The sequence below is a fragment of the Callithrix jacchus genome, chromosome 13, assembly GCF_049354715.1.
Source record: "Callithrix jacchus isolate 240 chromosome 13, calJac240_pri, whole genome shotgun sequence".
NCBI lineage: Eukaryota > Metazoa > Chordata > Mammalia > Primates > Cebidae > Callithrix > Callithrix jacchus.
Window position 1 is genome coordinate 65,196,748 of NC_133514.1, and position 24,535 is coordinate 65,221,282.

Genomic DNA, 24,535 nt, shown 5'->3' on the forward strand with positions numbered 1-24,535 from the left:
TGCTTTCATGAGACCTGTGTCTGGGCAAAAAGGAGACATTCCTTCAGATAAGAGTCAGCAAGTTGATGACCTCGCCACCTTAAGACTCAGTTTCTCTTGGTTATAGACGGTGTGTGCTGGAGGCACAGGGAGGGCAGTGTGTTTCTGTCTGAGATCAAGAGGACTCATGGCTATGCAGCCATGTTTAAAATATTGCCTATTTTTTCTCTTGCAATTTTTTGTTTATTAAAAATGTATGTTAAATTTAATTGTTGATAGATGGTTACTTTCCGTGGCAAAACCAGTCTTTCTTTCTGGCTAAGAATTTTCTCATGCATGCAGATTTACTAAAAAAATCTATATTTAGTTGATCTAAATAGACATCAGATTTTCTTTGGGCTCAGTGTGGTGGCTCACGCCTGTAATCCCAGCACTTTGGAAAGCCTAGGTGGGCGGATCATCTGAGGTCAGGAGTTTGAGACCAGCCTGACCAACATGGCGAAACCCTGTCTCTACTAAAAATACAGAATTAGCATGCTGGCACATGCCTGTAATCCCAGCTACTCTGGAGGCTGAGGCAAGAAAAAAATATATTTTGTTTGGCTTTTATTCTCTATGGATTATAAAAATATTAAAATCATTTTTTCTTGAATTCCACTTATTGACTGAATTGTAGTTTATAGCTTTTTTCTCTTACTGATATTTAGGAGAGAAACATGGTAACATTCTATTTCTGCAATAAGTTAGTAAGTAGTTCACAAATGGTCCTATTCCTCCTATTTCTCTTCCTATAACTCAAAATTTGTAAAACTAGAGGATATTTTATAGCTCAATCCCCAAATTTTATAGATAAAAAGTATATTTTCTTAATTTCTTTTGTGATAGGAGAGATTCATTTGGAGATGAAATTAATAATCTCTGAAAATGGCAGCTACAGAAAAAAAAATTATCAATGAGACAATGTCAGAATAAGGAGTCACTGAACATATTTTGCCTGCCTAAAAATAGTTTCTATAAATAATTACTTTTCAAAATTAGTCCAGGTACAGTGGCTCATGACTGTAAGCCCAATTCTTTGGGAGGCTGAGGCTGAAGGATCACTCAAGACCAGGAGTTTGAGATCAGCCTAGGCAACATAGAAAGACCCCTGTCTCTATTCCTATTTTTAAAATAAAATGGAAAAAAAAACTAAACCCTACTTAAGTTAATATTAAAACTGCCAATATAATATTGAAATAATAATTAAACATAAAATATTGAAGTTAAGTGGAGAGAAATAGATCTGACCAGCCCTTGCTTTACTGGCCCTTGTCCCTTTTGAGCAAAACAGAATGCCACATCTGGAATTGCTCAAAACATATATGTGATAGGGGTGGGTGGAGAGAGACAGGTATAAACATAGAGCTTACTATTGGTCACATTTGGACATGCTTTTTAAAGGGGTGATAACTGGAGTTGGAGATGGCTTCACAGAGTAGAGGAAATTAAAATTAGTTAGGATTTTTGCTGGGGAAAGATTGGGATAGAGGTATCCAGGAAAGAAGGACATGGGAATCTCTGGAGCTGAAGGAAAATAGCTCACTATGGCTGGAGTGTAGGGTATAAGAAGCCAAAGGCAGGAAGTGAGGCTGGTAGAATGGGTGGAAAGTAGATATTTGAAAATATTTCAAATCAATGTCAGGCCAGCCTTAAGCAGGGCCTAAATGACGGGATGGACTTTCTATTTAAATCCTGCTTCAGTGACAAATGTGTTTTCTGTCTGTACACTGGAGTCCAACAATTAGGACATTCTTACTGGAGGGATCTGTATTTTGATAATTGATGTAAATAAAGGTAGCATGCTCCTGCTTTCAAGTTTACAAGCAGGGTTCCTCCTCACAATTAGGGAGGAAAAACATCTCCTTCGAGCCGATGCTATGTGCTGATCTTCTTTTAGGCCTGCACTGTAAATGTCTCTGTGTCCAGGGATTCTGGCGGCAGGGTGGTTGGAGTGGCTGCTTGGTTACCTCTTCTAATGGAAACATACTTGGCATGGCATGGTAGTGATAGGAAATGTGTTTCCTCACCTTTTTGAGGCATGACTGGTGATACACAGCTTCCACAAATACAGGTGGACATTAGGCTGAAGGATAGAGACTTAGGATCCTCGCTGGCTGCATCTGGGTCTGGGTGTGTGGGCCCTACCTACTCTTTTGGTATGTTTCTTGCTAGTAAATAGGTGTCATCGTTCCTGTCCCATGTGTGCTTCTGGGATGCTGTGTGCTTAGCTGGACCTATTTCCCTACTATAGTCACTCCTGAGCTGTGTGGTCCTTTGAAGGAGTTAAACACCCATAAGTACTTGTGGCCAACAGCAGTGATCTAGGGACTGACTCAGGTTAAGATTATTTGATGTGCTTTATAAGGCCCTCTGAAGAAAGTTGAGGCAGGTAAATATTTTAACTTCTTTTTTGATTTTATTTTAAAATATTTGCATCCCGTGGTGAAAACAGAAAAACACCATAAGGTCCTGTAGCTAACTATGCATTTTCCACTGGAGCGGCAGGGGTTCTTTATTAGCAGATTTATACTCCACCAGCTTTTTCTTCAAGTAATGGGATTATTTTTGATTTACTGTGCACTACAGTTGGTCACAAAGGTATAGTTCCCATGAAAGAGCTGAAAGATACATTTGTGAAGGACTTGTATTGTGTTTATACTGTTACGTTGCTCGGAGGAACCTATGAAGGTGAACTCTCATGCAAGAGACCACTGGGGCTGGAACAGAAAATTACTGCTTCATTTTTAACTTGAATATTCCACAGAGCTTCTAGAGGATTTAAGAGCCAAACAGTGGTGGATTGGTCTTGGATTTTATCATAGTGCCCTTGAGCTTTGAGGAAGTTTTTCCCTTTCTTATACTCTCACTTATGAGATAGTGAACGTAGGGAGGCCCGAAATCAGTTTCTATCAGGTAACTTTTATGTGCTAGGTGCTTTAGATACATTTTATTTTTTACTCCTCTGAGACTCAGAAGGTAAAGAACAATCAAGGTCTTGTGTCAAATTGAGAAGCATGGTTTCACGTTGGCCGCAGGTCTGGCTGATGAGGTCAGTATTGTTGCCACTACAGCGTGTTAGATTAATATGTGATATTAGGTCATTTCTTTGAAATCTTTAGAGAGAAGAGAGAATGTTTTCTAAAAGAAATTTGACCAACTTTGATTAATTTCAGCATCAAATATCCTCCCACTGAAACAGGTGGGAAAACAGTGCCAGAGAAGTTATTTGCTCTTGACCAAGAATGTATTTAAGGCACTTAATGCAAATTTTCTTATCAATGTTATACTTAGAAACTGAATGGTGCTAAGAATATAGTAGGTGTGTAACATCATGTAAAAAAAGTAGTAAAAATTACTTTTGTTGACATATCTAATGTGGTTATAATAAGGTTCTTTTAAGAGAAACACAAGATTGCAGAACTGAAATCCTTCTAATGCTGTGACTTAAATCTATACCCAAGAAAATGCCGTTTTAGAACTTTTCAGAATGTTCAAATTGTCTCAATTAAGTTTTAGGAAATCACTAAAAAAACATGTCTTAATAGGCAAGTGCCCATTTTTCAGTCTGTCATCCAAAAACACTTTTTTCCAAATGAGTAACAAAAGAGTTAAAATATCATTAATCTCCGACAAGGGCCTGTGAGAGAGCTGTGGTCAGGTATTATTATTGCCTCATTTATAAACCAAGATCCGGAGTGACTCCTTAAGGTCACAAAACAAGCCTGTGTTGAAGCCGGGACTGGAACCGACGTCTCCTGCCTCCCAGTCCAGGGCTGTTACCACTCCCAGGGAGTTGACCAATCATCACATTTATTAATATCCCACGTGCCACATGCTACAAGCCATGAACATAAATATTTTGTTGGCATTTTATCTTCACGCTCCCCATGTGCCAGGCTCCTTTTCTTTCTACATTCACGGCCCCTTCTAATAACTCACGTTGTTGTCTGACTACATTGGCCTTCACCAATGAAAGTCACACATCACCCCGGCAGGGAATGTTCAAGCATGTGGATTTGCATACTTTCATTTTGATCTCTCGGCTTTTTCTAGACTTCATCATTTTTTATCCCGTGTGTGTGTGTGTGTGTGTGTGTGTGCGCGCGCGTGTATGTGTATATGACAGGGAGGAGGATGGTAAGAAGTAGTTAAAAAATGCATCATGTGCTACATAGCTATCCAATGGCTTTGTATGTACATTAGGAAACAGTAAAGCTTTACATAGTTTGTAATATAGATGTCCACATAATTTATCATGAAACTGGTTTATTTAATAAGTGACTCATTATCACTATCTAATAGCCAGAATACTGGATAAAGAAGTGTGGGCCGAAGTTATTTACCATTTCTTATGGCCTCATCCCAGAACACAGCTTTTCTTTGCAAATTACAGATTCTTTGCAGTTTTCTTCCACCCCTGCCTCTATAAGAATATACAAAATTGTCAGAAAACATGAAATAATGTTACGGGAAAACATGGCCAAATTTAAGAAATCTGGCTTAGATTGCTCTGAAAGATTATTGCTAAATGAATCTTCGAAGAAAACGAATTCCTTTACTGGAACAAAAGTAATTTATTATGCATTTCATGGGTGTCTGCCAGAAGAGTTACTAGCAGTATGAAGATCCAGTGGATATGAATTAAGTACAATCTGTTAGTTCTGTTCATGTTTAGAACTACCTGTTAATTTTCTCTAAAATTTTAATAACTTAAAAAGGCATCTCCAAAGACAGGTGTTGGCAGTGTGGCAATTCATCACTTAGATACCCATCACATCAGGCTTTTTTTTAAAGGCCCAGTATGGAGAATTTGTGAGACATTATTTTATTGACCTCACATTTTAAGAATGATTTGAACAAATGCAGGGCATTGATTTTAATGTCCTGTTGGGGTCTTATGAGTAAACAGTTCCAAGTCAGCATCTGACGGTGCTTAAATCATGATCTGACTTGATGGTGTGCTCCCTGTTTTGGTTGTTGGCCTGGCACGGTTTCACCAGAGCTGGGCCACATGCTCCAGAACCATATTTTTATTTTATTAAACACAAGTATTTTACATTTAAAGTGCTCATTAAATTTAGTTGCTTGATGCGTGGTGAAGCCTGAATATGGTCAAAAGTTTATTCTGGGGGTTCGCGGATTAGCAGCTGGAAGGAAACAGATTCCAGCAGGCAGGCGCTAGCTCCGGCTCTGTCTGTGTGAGTATAGCGAGCTGCCAAGGTTCTGTAAAGCCTCTGTTTTCCTCCTTCTACTAAAGAGGAAAAGTAATTCCTACCATCTGGTCCTTAGGAGTATTGTGTAGAGTAAGTGGGAGATGCCTGGAAACCTCTTTGAAGTTCAAGAAGAATAAATAGCAATACTTAAATACAGGTCTTGGAAGTTCATGGTAATCAGCTTTATTTGCATGGCATTTTTTTTCATCCCAAGATATTAGAATAAGATTCTCACTTTCTTAATGAGGAAATGTGGAGATGTAGAGTTATTGTGTTAAGAAAGTAGCCACATTTTTGAGATTTTATTTCACTAATAGCAAATTTTTAATTCCTTCTGATACCTAGCACTTTCCTAATACTTTTTGTGGTTTAAGTGCATTGTAAAGGCTTCTTGGTATTATTTCTGTAATTGAGATGGAGAGGTTAAGATGCTCATTCAATCTTCGGAAAAGCCAGTTTTGTTATAAAAATTAAGATAATAATTCACCAGGTTTTAAATTTTGCCTCGGGATCCTGTCCCACTTAATTTGAAGATTAGAAATAGTGAAATTCATTCTGATTCTTTCGTGTGCTCATTGACTTCACAGTTGTGGGATAAACCCTCTCCCTTGCAATTTATATTTGTACATCAGTATTTTGCTGATAATCCCAGAGCACTTACAAAGTTTGACTGATGCCTTTCTTCACCACAACATGCTTGCTATTGAGTGCACACAGATATATAAAACAATCTGGTCTTTTATCTTTGATAGACGATGTGTACAGAATTGTTTTCCTCTTCTTGAAAAGGGCAGCATCCTTTGGTGTGGCTATAACCTTACCTACTCAGGCCTAGAAGGGGTGACAGGGGTAGGGATGGGGCAGAGTGAGGGAGCAGCCAGTGAAATTTCCAGTAAGGAATTTGTTTGCTGAATTCAAAAAATACAAAAGTATTCTGCTGAATAGTTAGGTCATCAGTTGAGGTGACGGTGACTTCCTTCTAGAGAGAAGGTGTCCATGTTCTTTTGTTTTATTAAGCTGTTAAGAATTTGAGAGTTTCACTGTGATTGGTTTTCACATGTCCTGGTGGAGACAGAATCTGTGTGTGTTCATGCGTCTTTTGAGTGCCACCTTCTAAAGTATTATTGAGTCTTATGTCTGGTCCTCTTACTTCCAGCCAAACTGAAATGATCGTAGTTTATATAGCGGAAGTTACGATTTGCAAGAAAGCATTTCCCCTTTGTTGGAATTTATACAAAGTTTTTAATTCCTCTTTTAAGGAAGGCAGCTATAAAGCACCACAGGAGTCTAACCTAGAGGTTACAAAAGCAGAGAAGAGCTTTGGCAGTGAGGGCGGCTGGCTTCCCCTCACACAAGAAAAAGCCGTAAGCACAATCTCACTCAGATGTGTAGGAAGGATGGATCAGAGGCTGGGGGAGCCGACAGTCTGCCTCTCAGTGAAGGAGGTAGTGTGATCACCATCAAAGTCTTCTGCTCTGGGAAGGATCACACAGTCGCCCTTCAGCCTGCCTGGGGTGCAGTGTTTTCTTTCTTCAGACTGAGACTGCATGAAGAGAGATTCCAGCAAGGAAGATAGAGCATGCCCTGTACACTCCTCTGATTTTTCTTCCTCAAATGAAATTTATGCACATAATCCACAAGCCAAAAAACTGGTGTTTTTTGGAAAAGGCTGCACCCTTTCTGGGTTTCCTTTTCTCAGGTGTGTTGCCTTCCCATCAGAAACTGTCTCTCATCCTACCGGTTATGGAATGTGTGAAATGAAGGAAAACAAAGAGAGACACTGCTGGGCATTTGTCTCCATGAGTTGATCCAATCAGAAATCTTTGCCTTTTCAGATATGTGCCTAAAAATGAGTGAAGGGTTCTCACAGGGAAAAAAAAATCCAGGTGATCTACAGATGAACTACGCCTACTTCTCAGGCTAGCGGATATTTTCCATGTCCCAGTCTGCAGCAGCCCGAGCTCTGCCTGAAGTCATTTATTCCTTTAGGAGGGAGTTTTCCAGCCCAGCTGCTCTGCCTGTCTCCCACCTAACCCCGCCAGCTTTCAGTGCTAAGCCCAGGCTGGGTCTGGCCCTGATAACACATTCTTTCAACAGGAAGTGCCTCCATTTTCAGTTGTCTGTGGGAGGGTGGAGGGCAGATAAGCAGTGAATGGAAACACAGAGCCGATTTCTGCTCCACCCTCCTTGCACTTTGATCAGGCAGAGAGCAGGGACCTCCGCCTGGCCTGTGCTGCCTGCCGAAAGGAGGGAGGATGGTTGAGCTGTGGGCATTCCGGAGCTCTCCCTCCACTTCTGTTCAGGAATGTTTGTTTAGGTTGGTCTAGGTTAGTGAAGTGCCTGCTTTTGCTGGGTTGCAATGTCTGCTATCTGAACTAAAGTCCTTTGAAGGGTTGAATTAGATGTGGGAAAATATATTCACCAATTGAAATTTATACGTGTGTTTGTATGTATGTGTATTAGGTCCAGGATCATCGTACATTTTTCTCTGATTACAGCCCTCCCCGCACCCACACGGATTGTACCGATTCTAAGTAGGCAGCTCTTTACTATCATCAGTGAGGGAAAGGAACTTAATGACAGGATGAGCCAAACTTCTTTTTTTTCTTAGAGACAGAGTCTCGCTCTGTTGCTAGGCTGGAGTGCAGTGGCACGATCTCGGCTCACTGCAACCTTGGGTTCAAGTGATTCTCCTGCCTCAGCTTCCCCATTAGCTGGGACTACAGGCGCATACCACCATGCCCAGCTAATTTTTTCATTTTTAAATTAGAGACGGGGTTTCACCATGTTGGCCAGGATGCTCTTGATCTCTTGGCCTTGTGATCTGCTGGCCTCGGCCTCACAAAGTGCTGGGATTACAGGTCTGAGCCACTGCACCTGCCCTCCAGACTTAAAAAAAAAATTTTTTTTTTGGTCCTTCTACCTCACCCAGACTTCTTAAGGAGAGTTGCTGTGCCAACTCTGAACGCCTTCTGCAGTTAGAATATTGGTTTTGAAGCTGGACACGGTGGCTCACATCTGTAATCCCAGCACTTTGGGAAGCCAAGGTGGGATTGATCACCTGATGTCAGGAGTTCAAGACCAGCTGATCAACATGGGGTTTCTGCTAAAAATACAAAAATTAGCTGGGTGTAGTGGCAGGCGCTTGTAATCCCAGCTACTCTGGAGGCTGAGGCTGGAGAATAGCTTGAACCCAGGAGACGGAGGTTGTATGAGCCAGGATCACGCCACTGTACTCCAGTCTGGGCAACAGAGTGAGAGTCTGTCTCCCCCCAAAAATATATATATATTGATTTTGAGAGCTGAAGTTGCACTAATGCATGGGGCCAATGTGTTGGATATTTTAACTTATCTACAACTGTGAGTTTCACATGTGCTTGGCTAGTCAGGCCCTGGCCTATGCCAGGTGGCAGGGAGATGATTTCAGGGGCGCATGGTGTCCTTCTGACCCACCCTCCTGTCAGTGCCCTGACCCTGGTTCCCTCCTATTTTTTTTTTAAGCCACTTTCTGATGGCATCAAGTTTAGTTTGTCCCTCAAATGCCTTGTGCCTTGTTTTTCTGGTATTCATGTGTTCAATTAATCTCCAAAGTCATTAGATTGGTGCAAAAATAATTGTGGGTTTTGCCATCACTTTCAATGCCAAAAACTGCAATTGCTTTGGCATCAACCTAAATAGATTTACTATGCAATTTAAGTATTCAAAGAAAAGTATAGATGGCTAATAGGCTTGGCCCTCTCAGCTAGTCCCGTTTCTCCCCTCCTCCTGGGGGACCCTTGTGATACTTACACATGTGCATAGATAAATTGCAGTTATGACGTGTAATTCATATCTTGCTGTTTTTCACTTAGCATGGTATTACAGGATCTTTTCCATTTTGCTCCATGATCTTATTATTCTTAATAATTTCATAATAGTTCACTGAGCGGATGTACCCTGCTTTTCTAAACTGTTCCCATATGATTAGACATTAGATTGTTTCTGTGGTTTCTACTATTAGAAGTAACCTTGCAATGGTTGGCTTCCTTTGTGGAGCCTTTCCCTTCTTTTGAATTACTTCCTTGTAATACATTTTCAGAAGTGAAATTACAGGGTGAAGTAGGGTCTGAACTTCTGGATGGCTGTTGACACTGCTGCTAACTGCCTTCTGTAAGGAGTGTGTGTGCCAGAATGTAGCCCTGCCAGCCATGAGAGAGGGGACATCAGCCTTGCTTTGCAGTATTTCATGTTTAAATATATATCCCCACATAAAATAAGGCTACCAAGCATTGAGCACAAGTACTTGCTCCATTGTTTTTTCTGATGGGCTTAGCTATTGGTTTTAATTGCAATGGAGCAGATTTATTTTTAGGAGCGCATCACTCCTGGAATTTGAGGGTCGTCTGCCCTTTAACGGTAGGACTCTTGGCCTGCCAAATAACTTAACATTTTGTCTGAAAAAAGACAGCTTATTTTGACTAACTGCTTTTGGGATTGTTATTCAGGTGTAAGAATAGCATTGAGGGTGTTTAATGTTTCTTTAATGTGCCTTGTTGAAAAAGAATTAATGAGTGACCAGGTGTGGTAGCTCACGACTGTAATCCCAGGATTTTGGGAGGCTGAGGCAGGTGGATCCCTTGAGTTCAGGTGTTTGAGAACAGCCTGGGCAACATGGTGAAACCCCATCTCTACAAACAATACAAAAATTATCTGGGGGTGGTGGCACATGCCTGTGGTCCCAGCTATTTGGGAGGCTGAGATGGGAGGATCTCTTGAGCCAAGGAGGCAGAGGTTGCAGTGAGCTGAGATTCCACCCAGTACACTGCGGCCTGGATGACAGAGTGAGATCCTATTTCCAAAAAAAAAAAAGTAAAGTCATGAGACTTTGGCTGCAGAACACCTTGATTTATTATTGTGAAAAACTATCAGTGACAGTTTGAATAGGGTCATTCTGGAGGTGGTTCTGTTTGAGCTCTGAGTAGATCCTGCCTGGTGATGGGGTAACTTGCCTGGGCTGAAGGATAGAATGAGGAGAATAAATTAGATCCAAGCCCCTTAGCTTTCAATAATAGATAACAAGAGTAGCTTATACTGACATAATCTTTACTGTTCTCAGTCATTGTTACAAGGACTTTACATAAATTAGCCAATTTAATTCTTTTTTTTTGGTCTGGTAGCTATGTATAGTCATCTCATTTTTTTTTTTTTGAGATTGAGTTTTGCTCTTGTTGCTCAGGCTGGAGTGCAATGGCACAATCTTGGTTCATGAGCAGCTGGGATTACAGGCATGCTCCACCATGCCTGGCTAATTTTTTGTATTTAGTAGAGACTGGGTTTCACCATGTTGGTCAGGCTGGTCTTGAACTCGATTAAGGTGATCCACCTGCGTCAGCCTCCCAAAGTTCTGGGATTACAGGCATGAGCCACCATGCCAGACCTAGCCAATTTAATTTTTGGAATAACCTGACATAGGTGCCTCTTTTTATCCTACTTTATAGGTGAGAAAACTGAGGCACACAAAGTTCTATGTCAGGCTTCTGGTTTACCTCTCCCACATGGTTTCTTCACTCTTTTGCTTCATCCTTCTGTTTTTCAACTGGCTTTTCTTCTAAACAGGCCAGGTGGCTGCCTCTATCCATCTGTCCTGCCTCTCATTTAACACCCTTCTCTCGTCGATTACAATAGCTTCCCTTTATGGAATGTTTAACATGGCAAGGCACCATGCCTTCGCTTTTACAAACATTAGCTCATTTAATTGTCACAGCCATTCCTGAGGTGGGGAATGTGAGGACTGGGGCACAGAGGAGGCTCAGGGGTGAGTGCACTCAGCAGGGGACTGAGCCAGGACAGGACTGGAGAGTCCAAGCTCCTTCCCCTCCTCCCCATGCTCCTGTGCAGGCTGCCTTGGTTCCTTGCCTGGAAGTCCTTGCCCTCTGCTGTTCCTTTTCTGACTCTTGCTCTACCTTCCTGTCTCAGCCACTCATTTGTCACTTAAGATAAACAGCCAGCAGTCGACCTTCTAGTGTGTATGGCTCCCCGCATAGCCTGGGAGCTCCTTGGGCAGTGACTGTCTCAGGCTCCTGGTTCAGTGTTTGGCTGTCAGTTGGTGGTTTTGCTAACCTTTCCTTCCTTCCTTCCTTCCTTCCTTCCTTCCTTCCTTCCTTCCTTCCTTCCCTCCCTCCCGCCCTCCCGCCCTCCCGCCTTCCCGCCTTCCCTCCTTCCCGCCTTCCCGCCTTCCCGCCTTCCCTCCTTCCCTCCTTCCCTCCTTCCCTCCTTCCCTCCTTCCCTCCTTCCCTCCTTCCCTCCTTCCTTCCTTCCTTCCTTCCTTCCTTCCTTCCTTCCTTCCTACCTTCCGACAGGGTCTTGCTCTGTCCCTCAGGCTGCAGTGCAGTGATACAGTCATAGCTCAATGCAGCCTCCATCACCTGGACTCAAGCAATCCTTCCACCTCAGCTCCCCAAATAGCTAGGATTACATGCCCAGCTAACTTTTGTATTTTTTGGTAGCGATGGGGTCTCCCTATGTTGTTCAGGCTGGTCTCAAACTCCTGGGCTCAAGCGATCCTTCCTCCTTAGCTTCCCAAAGTGTTGGGATTACAGGCATGGGTCACCATACCCAGCCTGCTAATATTTCTTGTTGCTGGCTGCGGTGGTGGTGACAGAGTCCTCTGCTACCTTGGCACTTCCCTGCCATTTGAGATGGGCTATTTCCTGGTGGGCCAATTCAGGAACCCTCTCCATTTCAGAAAATAACACTTGCTATGGTGAAGTCAGATTTAATCAGATGCATGCAGATATGCCTGTTTTGGAATAAGAAAATCTTAGCAAAGTTGGGCATGACATATCATTATAAGGGAGCTCACTCTAATAGTTCCTTTCTCAATAAATAATTCTGTTGTGATTGAATATCATTATTTCTTTGAGGGTTACATCTCGATCTACACTGGATTTGCTTCTAGTGGAGTTTCTGGAATTAAGGGCTAAAGTTAATCACTATGTTCATAAGTGTAACCGAGTTCATGGCATTCAATTCATTGGACAGGATTATTTTAGTTCTTTCAGAATTGCCACAAGAGTCCCTGTGAATCTTTAGTAGACATCTCACTGATTTTGTGAAATTTGTTTTTTATGCATCTAAAACCCTCAGTTTAAGTCTTTATATTTGTGTTATGTAAATAAAAGTTTGGATGTGGGACCAGTGCTGTTGCTGGATTTTCATAAACCCTCGTTTCTGCTGGGCAAGGGAAGGCGTGGTTACCTGTGGGGGAGTCAGGTTTGGTCTGTCTGCTTGGGAGGGAGGAAGTCTGGTGCTTAGACTCAGTAGGCTTGCTCGCCTGAAGTCCTGCCTCCCAGCCTCATGCCCTTATGGTGAGGATTGAGAGCAAACCAGATCTTGCTGGAAAAACTAGTAGAGTCAAATCTCATTCACTTGCAGGCTGGGGAGGTTCGGCACACTTCCTTTCTGTTCCACTTGCTTCTGGTCCAGAGGAATGGCTGTTTTAAGGATTTAATGGGATTACATACGTAAAAAAGAAATTCTTCGAAAAGTACACAATGTCCTACCTCTGTCAAATAATAAGTATCTGGTAATTTATAGAGTGGACCTCTGAAAGTGTGGAAGGAATAAGGGCTTCTGAACTTTTCAGAAGGAAAAAGGTGATTTTAAAAAGTACACGATTATGGCTAGATTTTTCAAAAAGTTTCTCAAAAGCGACTTTTTTCAAACTGTTGTTTAAACAGATTTTAGTTATTTTGGTTTGATTCTACTAAATTATATAACGTTTCCTATTTGGCCTTTCTCATGTGAATGGGAGGAATGGGTGGAACAGGGGAAAGGTGAACTTGTGCTTCAAGAAATCATTGTGAGGCCGGGAGCTGTGGCTCACGCCTGTAATCCTAGCACTTTGGGAGGCCAAGGCAGGTGGATCATGAAGTCAGGAGATAGAGACCATCCTGGCCATGGTGAAACCTTGTCTCTTTAAAAAAGAAATCATTGTGGCCAGGCAAAGTGGCTCATGCCTGTAATCCCAGTACTCTGGGAGGCTGACCACTTGAGGTCACTTGAGGTCCGGCAGGAGGATCACTTGAGGTCAGGAGTTCGAGACCAGCCTGGCCAACATGGCCTCTACCAAAACCCCGTCTCTACTAAAATTACAAACATTAGCCAGGTGTGGTGGTGCATTCCTGTAATCCCAGCTACTTGGGAGGCTGAGACAAGAGAATCACTTGAACCTAGGAAGTGGAGGTTGCACTGAGTCGATCGTGCCACTGCACTCCAGCCTGGGCTACACAGTGAGACTGTTTCAAAAAAAAAGAGAGAAATCATTGCCATGATCATGGCAGATAGAGGATGCTAGCATTTTCTTTAAAATGTGTGGTCTGCTTCAGACATGGCCTGTTCTTGTAAAGAATTAAGGTAAATGAGGTAGATATTAAAACTTGTATATGCATGGGTTTATTTTCCATGAAGTCAATGCTCAAAAATTTCACTTATCAGGGAATGTTAACTGTAGCTTTTCTTAAAAAGTCTAAAAAGACTTTGCCATCACTGGATAAGCCTTGTCAGAGCTGTGTGTGTGTGTGTGTGTGTGTGTGTGTGTGCTCTCTGCATTTTCTCTTTGGAAGTGATTAGGTTGTGTGTGCATCGTTAATGCCTGTTTACCCGCGCAGGGCAGTTTGTTTCATCGTCAGAGATCTTAGAGCTTGGCACTCTTTACAAACAGTGTTCTTTCGTTCTTCTTCCTTTCGTGCAGCTCTGCATCTTGCCAGTGGCTTCTGCCCTGAGTTCAGAAGTTTCCAGGGGTTAAGTGGCCACGGTCAGGTCACTGTGCAACGCAGGGCAAAGCCCCTGCTTGCTGGGGGGAGGGGATAGTAATGTCGACCTCATTTCCCCTGCACTGGGTCCGCCCAGGAGCAGCTCTGGCCCTGGCTGCACTGACCCATTCATTTGTTCCCATGTGTTTAGCAGGACGGTAACCGCCTCTCCCCTTTCTCGTCTCTCCTCTCTGTCCCCCTCTTCTGCCAGGCGAGTGCCCCGGTGATGACTGGCGCGGGAGAGAGCACTAATCCCGAGAACAGCGAGCTCAAATATTCGGGTCAAGATGGGCTCTACATAGGCGTCAGTCTGGCCTCGCCGGCCGAAGTCACATCCTCCGTGCGACAGGATTCCTGGTGCGCCCTGGCCCTGGCCTGAGCCCACGCCGCCAGGAGGCAGGAGGGCTCTGCCGCGGGCCGCGCTCCACTCGTGTCTGCTTTTGTGCGGCAGTCCAGACAGTGGCGACTGCGCTGACAGAACGTGATTCTCGTGCCTTTATTTTGAAAGAGATGTTTTCCCCATGAGGCTTGCTGAAGAGTGAGAGAAGATGGAAGGGAAGGGCCAGTGCAACGGGGCTCCTCGCCTCCCCTTCTGGCCAGGGCCACTCCAGCCAGCCTGCCTTGGGGGCGGACCCTGCTCCACTTCCAGAAGCCGGGACTGGGACCCGGGCCTTGCCTGCTAAGGAATATTGAGAGAGATTTTTTAAAAAGATTTTGCATTTTGTCCAAAATCATGTGCTTCTTCAGATCAATTTCGGTTGTTCCAGAATTTCTTCATACCTTTTCCACATCCAGATTTCACGTGCGTTCATGGAGAAGATCACTTGAGGCCATTTGGTACACATCTCTGGAGGCCGAGTTGGTTCATGAGGTCTCTTGTCAAAAATATTACTCAGTTTGCAAGACTGCATTGTGACTTTAACACACACTGTGACTGACATTTCTCAAAGTTCATTCTGCGTGGCTGATCTGAAGTCAGTCGGGATTTGTAAACAGGGTAGCAAACGATATTTTTCTTCCATGTATACAATAATTTTTTTAAAAAGTGCAATTTGCGTTGCAGCAATCAGTGTTAAATCATTTGCATAAGATTTAACAGCATTTTTTATAATGAATGTAAACATTTTAACTTAATGGTACTTAAAATAATTTAAAAGAAAAATGTTAACTTAGACAGTCTTATGCTTCTTTTACAACTACATCCCATTTCTATATTTCCAATTGTTAAAAGAAAAATATTTCAAGAACAAATCTTCTCTCAGGAAAATTGCCTTTCTCTATTTGTTAAGAATTTTTATACAAGAACACCAATATACCCCCTTTATTTTACTGTGGAATATGTGCTGGAAAAATTGCAACAAAACTTTACTACCTAACGGATAGCATTTGTAAATACTCTAGGTATCTGTAAACACTCTGATGAAGTCTGTACAGTGTGACTAACCCACAGGCAGGTTGGTTTACATTAATTCTTTTTGAATGGGATGTCCTATGGAAACCTATTTCACCAGAGTTTTAAAAAATAAAAAGGGTATTGTTTTGTCTTCTGTACAGTGAGTTCCTTCCCTTTTCAAAGCTTCCTTTTTAAGCTGTATGTGGCTCTAGATATTCATATAAAACAAGTGCATGTGAAGTGTGCAAATTGCTTTAACGCTTTCCTTTCAAAGAATAGTCCTTTTGGAGCTGTTTTATACCTTTTATACTTTGGTTTATTTGAAGTTGACACATGGGGTTACCACTCTCCATGTGCACTGGGGACAGTTTTTGTAAGTGGGAAGGAGCCAATATTATATGATATTGGAATTGATAAGCATTTTATATGAAGTCAATGCTTAAAAACATTCGAGAAAGTTCAGATTTTTTTCTTTGTGAATGAATATATTCTGGCCCAAGAACAGAGTGATTTCCTTTCTAGTTCTTTGCTTTTGCAGAGTGCCTTGAAGTCTCAAAGCTCAACTGGGGCTGCAGACCTTCCACTCATCAGAAGATCTGTAGAAATGATTCCAGCGGCCTCTTTGTGTTTTCCTCATTGTTGAATGGATTTCAGGAAATTAGGAGGCTGTTTCACAACATGGAATGATGGCGTTTACTGTGGCTCCCTGGGTGTACAATACTTGTTATTTTTTCATGTACTTATTACAGCCATTCTATGGGGTTCATTCTGAATCTTTCAAGAGAAGGAATGCCTTCCTTCATGCTGGTGAATGCTCCTCTATGGAGGGACAATGTCTGTAGCCAGGGTGTGTGTTTGGGGAATTTAGTAAGGCCCCTATGCACCTTGATACCATAAGGTGGGCCAGAACAATGGTTAAGAGTGTTGGTTGTGTAGGCAGATCACTAGCTCTCATCTTTCTAATAGAAAATAAAGCAAATAGTATATAAATCACAGGATTAGGTGAGATAGTCCATGCCAAGTACCTAGCACAATACCTGGCACACATTAAGTATTAACGTGACTTTGAGAGTGGTGTGATTTGCAACATGGGTCCTTTGAATAATGTCTGACTCCCTGGAATATCAGAAGTTTATGATCTTTAAAGAGCCTGACATCTTCTGGGTCACCTGTGCTTCAATAAGGCCAAGAGGAGTGAAATGAGAGACTCCCTCTAATCCAGGGGGTTGCAGAAATGGAGGGAATATGCATGAGAGCTGATTGTTTTATATTAGAACAAGGCTGTTCTGACAACAAAAGAGAATTATTAGCCCCACGAACTGATGACTGTTTCCCTCCCTCTTCTTATAGTTCTCATTACTTTGAGTGCTTTTTGGTGAGGTGGGAGTTGTTAAAATTAATCCAGTTTGATTGGAAAATGAATTTTTCTTATTGGGGCTTCCGAATGATCCTTTTTCTGGGATGATCTCAAATATTGCTCCTTCTAATTCTAAAAAGAATTCTAGTTTTTTCATGAAACAGATTATAATGGACAGAGGGGGAGGGGCTTCTTATAGTCTGTCCTAACACAATGAACTCCACTATCTGGGCTTTTAAATGATTACTTTCTTACCTAAGATTGCATAAAGCAGAAGTTTGATACATTTGCTCCAAATACACAATTTTAGCACTCTTCTGCTGAAGTGTGACATGCGAAACTGAGCACGACCCAATTATTCCTCAAAATGGAATGCATTCAAACAGATGCTGCACCTCAGCTTAAAGAATCCCCAGCCCCTATATCGTGGGTTGTAGGATTTATGTCCTCTGTCACACATGGCTGATTTGAGGCCATCTTAAATAAGTGAAGGCTCTGTCTGGGGTCTCTTTTCAGGGTCACTTAATGTTGTTTCCTGGTGCCTATGGGAGGGTCAGGAAAGCAAAGGGAACCATTCATTTCCCCGTGCAAATAAATTAACTTCTTGCTCATGGGAAATGTTTTTCACAGTCCTTGGAAATTTGATGTAATTTCAGATCATAGATAAATTGGCTGCATTGCTGGGAGGGCAACCCAGTGAGTCTTCAGTGGCTGTGCTAGATTCCAGGCTGTGTTCAGGCTCAAGCCCTGTAGTGGGGAGCAAGGTTGGAGGCAAAAGCAAATATTTTCAGAATCAGGCAGTGCTGGCTTGTAAAGGTGCTATTTTCTTTTGCTTTCTTGCTTTTTTTTTTTTTTTGAGACAGTCTGGCTGTGTCACCCAGGCTGAAGAACAGCTGCGCAATTAGAGCTCATGCACAGCCTCAACTTTCTGGGCTCTAGCGATCCTCCCACCTCAGCCTCCCAAAGTGCTGGTATTACAGGCATGAGCCACTGCACCTGGCTAAAATGCATTTTGTTTCCAGGTTGAAATACTAGCAAGTCTGTGGCAATACTAGTTATCTTCTGTTGTTTGGGAGCTCTAATTGGCAGTCAGATATGCTTTGATTATTTTAAATGGCAAACATATTAATAAACTTGCTAGACCAAATCTTTTAAAACAGGGTCTGTGGGAAAAAATGTGGTACCTATAGCTCTGGCTGCGTGAGGTCCCTGGATGGATTGTGTGTGGCTAAGCCTTTAGCAGCTGGATTCTGAGAAGGCCACCTCACTCATGACCTGGTGGGGCTGGGATCAGGCAGGAGAAGGTGACAGACATCAGTAGGATGGGCAGAAGAGAGGAGTCAAAGAGTGTTTTCATTTGGTTCAATTTCAAGATAAAGGATGCCAGAAAGCCTTAGTTTATAGGGACTTTGGATTAATAAATTGTGGTTTATAGTTCTAAATTGCTTCTGAGGAAAGTTAGGATGTTGCAGGTGCATGTCTGCACCTCTGAGACTCATGTCAGAGCAAGCACCCATGCACCTCCAAATATTCTCCAGCATATTCCAAATCTGTACTAGGGAACCAGCATGGCGACGGGTGCTCCACTGCTCTTGGTGCCTGGTAGCTGTCACAGGGAAGTGACCATTACACAGTTGATGTCACTATTTTGGCTTAAGAGATACTTATTTTGCCTGGTGGCTTTTTTTTAAGAGTGAACATTTTAAAAAATGACTAAAATATAGTGATTAAAGAATGTTTAATGAGGAGAGATGCTTATATTTCAGTTAGCAGTGGTCTGTCAAAATAATCATCTAGATATCCTACAGCTTTGGGGCAAGTTGTTTGCTCTCTCTGGATCTCAGTAGCCAAAAACTGGTGAGATCCGGCAGTGGGATCTAGGAGGTCCCTTCCGTCTGTGTTTGCATCCCACAGTCCCATGGGCAGACTGTATGCAAGGTGATGGTGGGTCTGTGGCTGAGTTTGAGGGGCTCATAGGGCCCCTTTGTGAGTAAGGATGCTGGTGTATTTAGAAGCACCTCTCTTCCTGGCTGTTCACCATCTGAGATCTGATTTCTGGAGGCCAAGTCCTTCCTCCGATAACCTTGAGCCATAGAGGGTGACAGTTGCAGTCACAGTCACAAACCCAGGGGGCTTAGTAAGGACTGCCACCACTCCCTAACGCTGAATCTGTTTGGTCTGGGGCCCCCATATGAAACGTAGACAGCAATACGAATCCAGACCGGAAAATGGAAAAGTCTGGCATCGGAGCAGTCAGCAGAACAAGGAAAAAACAGCTTTGCTTTGCTTGGCCCATGGCTTCAATATCTTCTAGTTGGTTTTCTATTTCTTGGAAACAACCAATTTTTCATTGTTGTTTGCTGTCTTTGTCTTCTCTTTAGCTACTACAGAGTTTTCCTCTTTGTCTCATCACTCCCTTCCAGGGTTCTTACCCTTATTTTTATGAATTGTATTTCTTTAATGCTCCAAGGCTAGTCTGAGATAGGAATAATAAATATTTATATACACTTATGTGCCAGTTTCTATGCAAAGTGCTTCATTATACCCATTTGTCTAATCCTCATACAAAGTAAACGGGGTGGTACTAATCCCATCTTAGGGATGTCTCAACAGAGGCAAAGAGAAGTTAAGTCACTTGCCCAAGTTTGCACTGTGGCAGAGCTAGGATTTGAGCCCTAGCAGTGTGGCTACAGAGCACGTGCTCCTACTCACTACATCATATTGTCTTTTCATCTTGATTTAAGGGTGAAGAAATAGACCGGGCATGGTGGCTCACACCTGTAATCCCAGCACTTTGGGAGGCCCAGGTGGGTGGATCACCTGAGATCAGGAGTTCAAGACCAGCCTGGGAAACATGGTGAAACCTTGTCTCCACTAAGAATACAAAATTTAGCCAGGTGTGATGGTGCCTGCCTATAATCCCAACTACTCAGGAGGCTCAGGCAGGAGAATCATTTGAACCTGGGAGGCAGAGGTTGCAGTGAGCTGAGTTCACACCAGAAAAAGAACAGAGGGGGAAGCTGTTGGCATCTGAGAGTGGAGGCTATGCCCTTTCGTGCCCCCCTTGCATCTCAGAAATACACGAGTATCATTTGCAACACAGGTATGCCTAGTTTGAAGAAACTGAGTAAACGTATATTTCTTACAGTTAGTTTTCTTTAGAACATGCAAGAGACTGCCTAGTTAGCTGGAAAAAGTTTGGAGGTATCATGCTATTTTTGGAGTGAGTCCCTTCCCCTTTTCTTGTAACTTCAAGTGCAGCTTATTATGCTCTTATCTAGCTCAAAAGATTAGGCTAAAGCATTTTGTAAAGTGTAAAAAAGCTGGTGAAATGATGAACGGTGGTTAAAACTGAACACCAGAGAGAACAAGGAATACCTTGTTGTGGTGTAAAATCTCTGCTTAGCTGTGCCAAAGAATTTTTTTCAGGAAAACTTGCACAAGATCTTGGCAGTGGTGTCTTGGGCTTTATCTTTTAAAATAAGTGTTCATTACTGCTTACATCATTGTTGCTATTATTATTTTGTTAAGTGTGCATTGCCAGGGATGCTCTGTGTCAGGGGTTCTCCAACTCCCATGTGCACGAGAATCACACACAGGGCTTGTGAAAGTCACAGAGTCCCTAACTTCCCAGAGAACTGTATTCTGCAGGTCTGGCCTTGGAAGCTGCATTTTTTGGCCTTTGCATTAATTAATATTTCTTGACTAGTACAAAATCACAAAGTTGTAAGTTAGAATGCACTAAAAAAAATTGTCCTTTTCACCCCTCCACCTCACTCAGTTCCTCTTCCAGATGTAACTTTCTTTCTTTCCTTCTTTCTCTCTCTCTCTCCCTCCCTTCCTTCCTTCTCTTTCTTCTCTTTCTTTTCTTCTTCTTTTTTTTTTTTTTTTTGAGATGGAGTCTCCCTCTGTTGCCCAGTCTGGAGTGCAGTGGCGTGACCTTGGCTCACTGCAACCTCTGCCTCTCAGGTTCAAGTGGTTCTCCTGCCTTAGCCTCCTCAGTAGCTGGAACTACAGGCATGCTCCACCACACCCAGCTCATTTTTGTATTTTTAGTAGAGATGGGGCTTCTCCATGTTGGTCAGGCTGCTCTCAAACTCCTTACCTCAGGTCATCTGCCTGGGTAGGCCTCCCAAAGTGCTGGGATTACAGGTGTGGATCACTGCGCCCAGCTGTAACTTCTTATTTCTTGCATAGATTATATGCATTGACTAGGGATGCACACATAATATGGTCCAGTTTTTTGACACTTAGGGTAGCACACTATACACATTGCTTTGCATTTTGCTCTTTTCACTTAGTATATCTGGGTAGGTTGTTATTTAATCAGCACCATATTTAAGTGCATTTGTTTCTAGCCTTTGGCTATTTGAGTAATGCTGCAATTAATATCCCCCACGTGTGTTATTTCATGCAGGTGCAAATATACCTGTATAATAAATTTCTGGAAGTAGCATTACTGACTCAAGGGTATCTAGTTTTTATTTTGATAGATATTGCCAAATTGCTCTCACAGAGGTTTCCTCAACTGTATTCCCACCAGCAATGGACAAGAGTGTTTTTTCTTGGTCACACAAGTCTGGTGTCAAACATTCTTGTCTTTGTCAGTCGTGATTCTCTGAGTTTTGTTTTGCATTTATCTTACTGTGAGTGAAGTTGAACATCTTTTCCTATGATATGAACCATGTGGAATTCCTTTTAGGTGAACGATTTGCCCATCTCTGTCCATTTTCTTTACGTATTTTAATTGTTGGGTTATTGGTCTCATTGATTTGAGAAGTTCTTCACATGTTAAGGAAAACAGCCCTTTGTCTGATATATACATATATATATATATATATTTCTGATTTTTATTTTACTTTGTTTATACTTTTTAAAAAATCATGATGATCTTATCTTTTATAAAGTAATTCAGTTTGTTGGTCTTTAATGGCTTTGGAGTTTTGTATAATACTTGGAAGTCCTTCCCCACCATTAAGATGATTTTTTAAGTCCTGTGTTTTCTTCTAGTATTTTTATGATTTTATTTTTGAGGTTTGCATTTTTTTTTTCATCTGGAACTTTTGTTGTTGGTTGTTGTAACATGTAGAATATATACTCAACATTTGTCCAAATGGCAACCTTATTGTCACAGCATCATTTCCTGAATAATCCATTTCTCTCACAGTGATTGAAAATAGAAATTTAAAAATATATAAATTCTCATATGTATGTGTATTCTTTTATAAATTCTTATGTGGATATATATTTGATACAAATATATATATATATTTAGGTATATTTCTGGGTTTTCTATTTTGTGCCAATGATATGTTTACATATGTGTCAATCGCATATGTATTGCTTTGATTATTATACAAGCACGCCTTACTTGACGACAAGAATACTTTTTGAGAAATGCATCAGGGAATTTCATCATTGTATGAACATCATAGAGTGTGGTTACCCAAATTTAGATGGTTCAGCCTACCACATATCTAGTTACAATGGCCTTGCCTATGGCTCCTAGGCTGCAAACTAGTGCAGCATGTGACTCTACTGAAGACTGTTTGCAATCGTAACACAATCATAAGTATTTATGTTTCTAAACATATCTAAACTTAGACAATGTACAGTAAAAATACAGTATTATCCTTTTATGGGACCACCTTCATATATATGCAGTCCGTTGTTGACCATAATGTCATTGTGTAGTGCATGACTATACTTTATTACTAAAGAGAACTAGTCCCTTCTCATTAATCTTATTTTTTTAAATAAGAATTTGATCACTATTCTTGCTTACTTATTTTTCCATACAAACTTTAGGATTTGCTTGTTCCATTTCAAAAAAATCCTGTTGGTATTTTTATTGGAATGATATTAAAATTTTAGATTAGCTTAGGGAGAATAAATATCTTAATTTCATTAAGTCCTCCTGTCCAAGATGAAGTATGTCTTTTTGTTTGTCAAAAAAATTTTTTTCTGTATCCCTTGTAAGCATTTTAACCTTTTCTTTCTATAGATCTTGTGCACATTTCTGGTTAAGTTTATTCTTAGGTGTTCAATACTCATTTGATGTCAGTTTAACTCTTCTATTGTTATGTTCATTAAGAGTATAGTAAGCCTCTTTCCCAGAACCGTTATAAATTCTCATATATTAGAAAAAGAAAAGAAAAGAAAAAAAGTCTCATTTTTTTTAGTTGATTCTCCTGTGTTTGGTGGCAACACTTTTATGGTGTTGCCTGATGGAGGAAATCTAGGTATCTCACACTGCACTTAAACCATTGGTTCACATAACTTTAGAGAAGGAAGAGACTTTATTGAGGTCCAGCTGAGGAAATTCAGTCTCAGAGAAGTTAAGTTGAGGCAGGTCAGTATAGAGCCTGGGTTTCCAGGCTCATGGATCCATGGCCTTGGTGCTCTGGGCTAGGCTGAGAGGTCACTGAAGGAAATGCTAGAACCAAACACTGTAAGCCAAAGCTTGGACTTTGACAGAGGCTAGTAATTTCTTTTCACTCTGAGTAATGCTTCATTAATTGGTTTAGGAATTACTAAGATACTGAGACTTGGGCCAATACGGGTTTCAAAGATTGCGTGTGTCTTCAGTCACCACCTCTGAGTTCCCTCCAGGGAGTAACCCACATGACTGTTGGTCTCCAGTGAATCACCAGGCTGCATTTGCTGAAATAAATGGAAGCATTGTGAGAGCAGAAAATCAGGACAGACACCTACACTTGCTAAACCAAACAGCCTCCGTTTCTGAGCCACTGGAGATCGGTTATCACCAAATGGACAGATATGCTTGGCAATGTTTTTGTAGGCTTCACAGCTTGTAAATAAGAGACTGCATTCTTCATGCTCCCCTCTTGTTGAATCTGGCAGAGGGAAGACCTCTGGCTTTAATCAGCTGGGCAATGACCAGTAGCTGTGCTGGCAGGAAAGAGTGATGACTCCATTTGAATAAACTTTGTGAACCCACTATACTGAATTCAGAGGACCCAGATACTGAGAACACAGGATTCTTATTTATGAAAAGTCATCCTGGGAACACCGGTTGCATGTTACTTATAATTTATAAAGCCATACCAAATACAAATTGGTCTATGTGGAATACATTGGCTTAGATTTCATAATAGTTAACATTTCTGTAATTCATCATTCTGTTCATTCTTTCTTATATTCTTTTTTTTTGAGATGGAGTCTCACTGTGTTGCCCAGGCTGGAGTGAAGTGGCATGATCTCAGCTCACTGCAACCTACGCCTCCAGGGTTCAAGTGATTCTCCTGCCTCAGCCTCTTGGGTAGCTGGGACTACAGGTACATGCTACCATTCTTGGCTAACTTTTGTATTTTTTTTTTTTTGAGACTGAGTTTCGTTCTTGTTACCCAGGCTGGAGTGCAATGGCGCGATCTTGGCCCACTGCAACCTCCGCCTCCTGGGTTCAGGCAATTCTCCTGCCTCAGCCTCCCGAGTAGCTGGGATTACAGGCATGCACCACCATGTCCAGCTAGTTTTTTGTATTTTTAGTAGAGACGGGTTTCACCATGTTGACCGGGATGGTCTTGATCTCTTGACCACGTGATCCACCCGCCTCAATCTCCCAAAGTGCTGGGATTACAGGCTTGAGCCACTGCACCCGATAACTTTTGTATTTTTAGCAGAGACAGGGTTTTCTCATGTTGGCCAGGCTGGTCTCGAACTCCTGACCTCAGGTGATCCACCCACCCGGGCCTCCCAAAGTGCTGGGATTATAGGTGTGAGCCACCGCGTGGGGCCCATT

General features: G+C 41.9%; 1 protein-coding gene across 3 annotated transcripts in view; it reads left to right on the top strand.

Moving 5' to 3' along the window:
* Nucleotides 1-15,574, top strand: part of GATA6 (GATA binding protein 6) — a 33,667-nt gene extending 18,093 nt beyond the window's left edge. For all 3 annotated transcript variants that reach the window (XM_002807496.6, XM_054244058.2, XM_035270724.3), the window contains one exon: nucleotides 14,235-15,574. In XM_002807496.6, the coding sequence (XP_002807542.2) occupies nucleotides 14,235-14,402 (168 nt within the window). In that variant the 3' untranslated portion in view covers nucleotides 14,403-15,574. The remainder of the gene's footprint in view (nucleotides 1-14,234) is intronic.
* The last annotated feature ends 8,961 nt before the right edge of the window (nucleotides 15,575-24,535 follow it).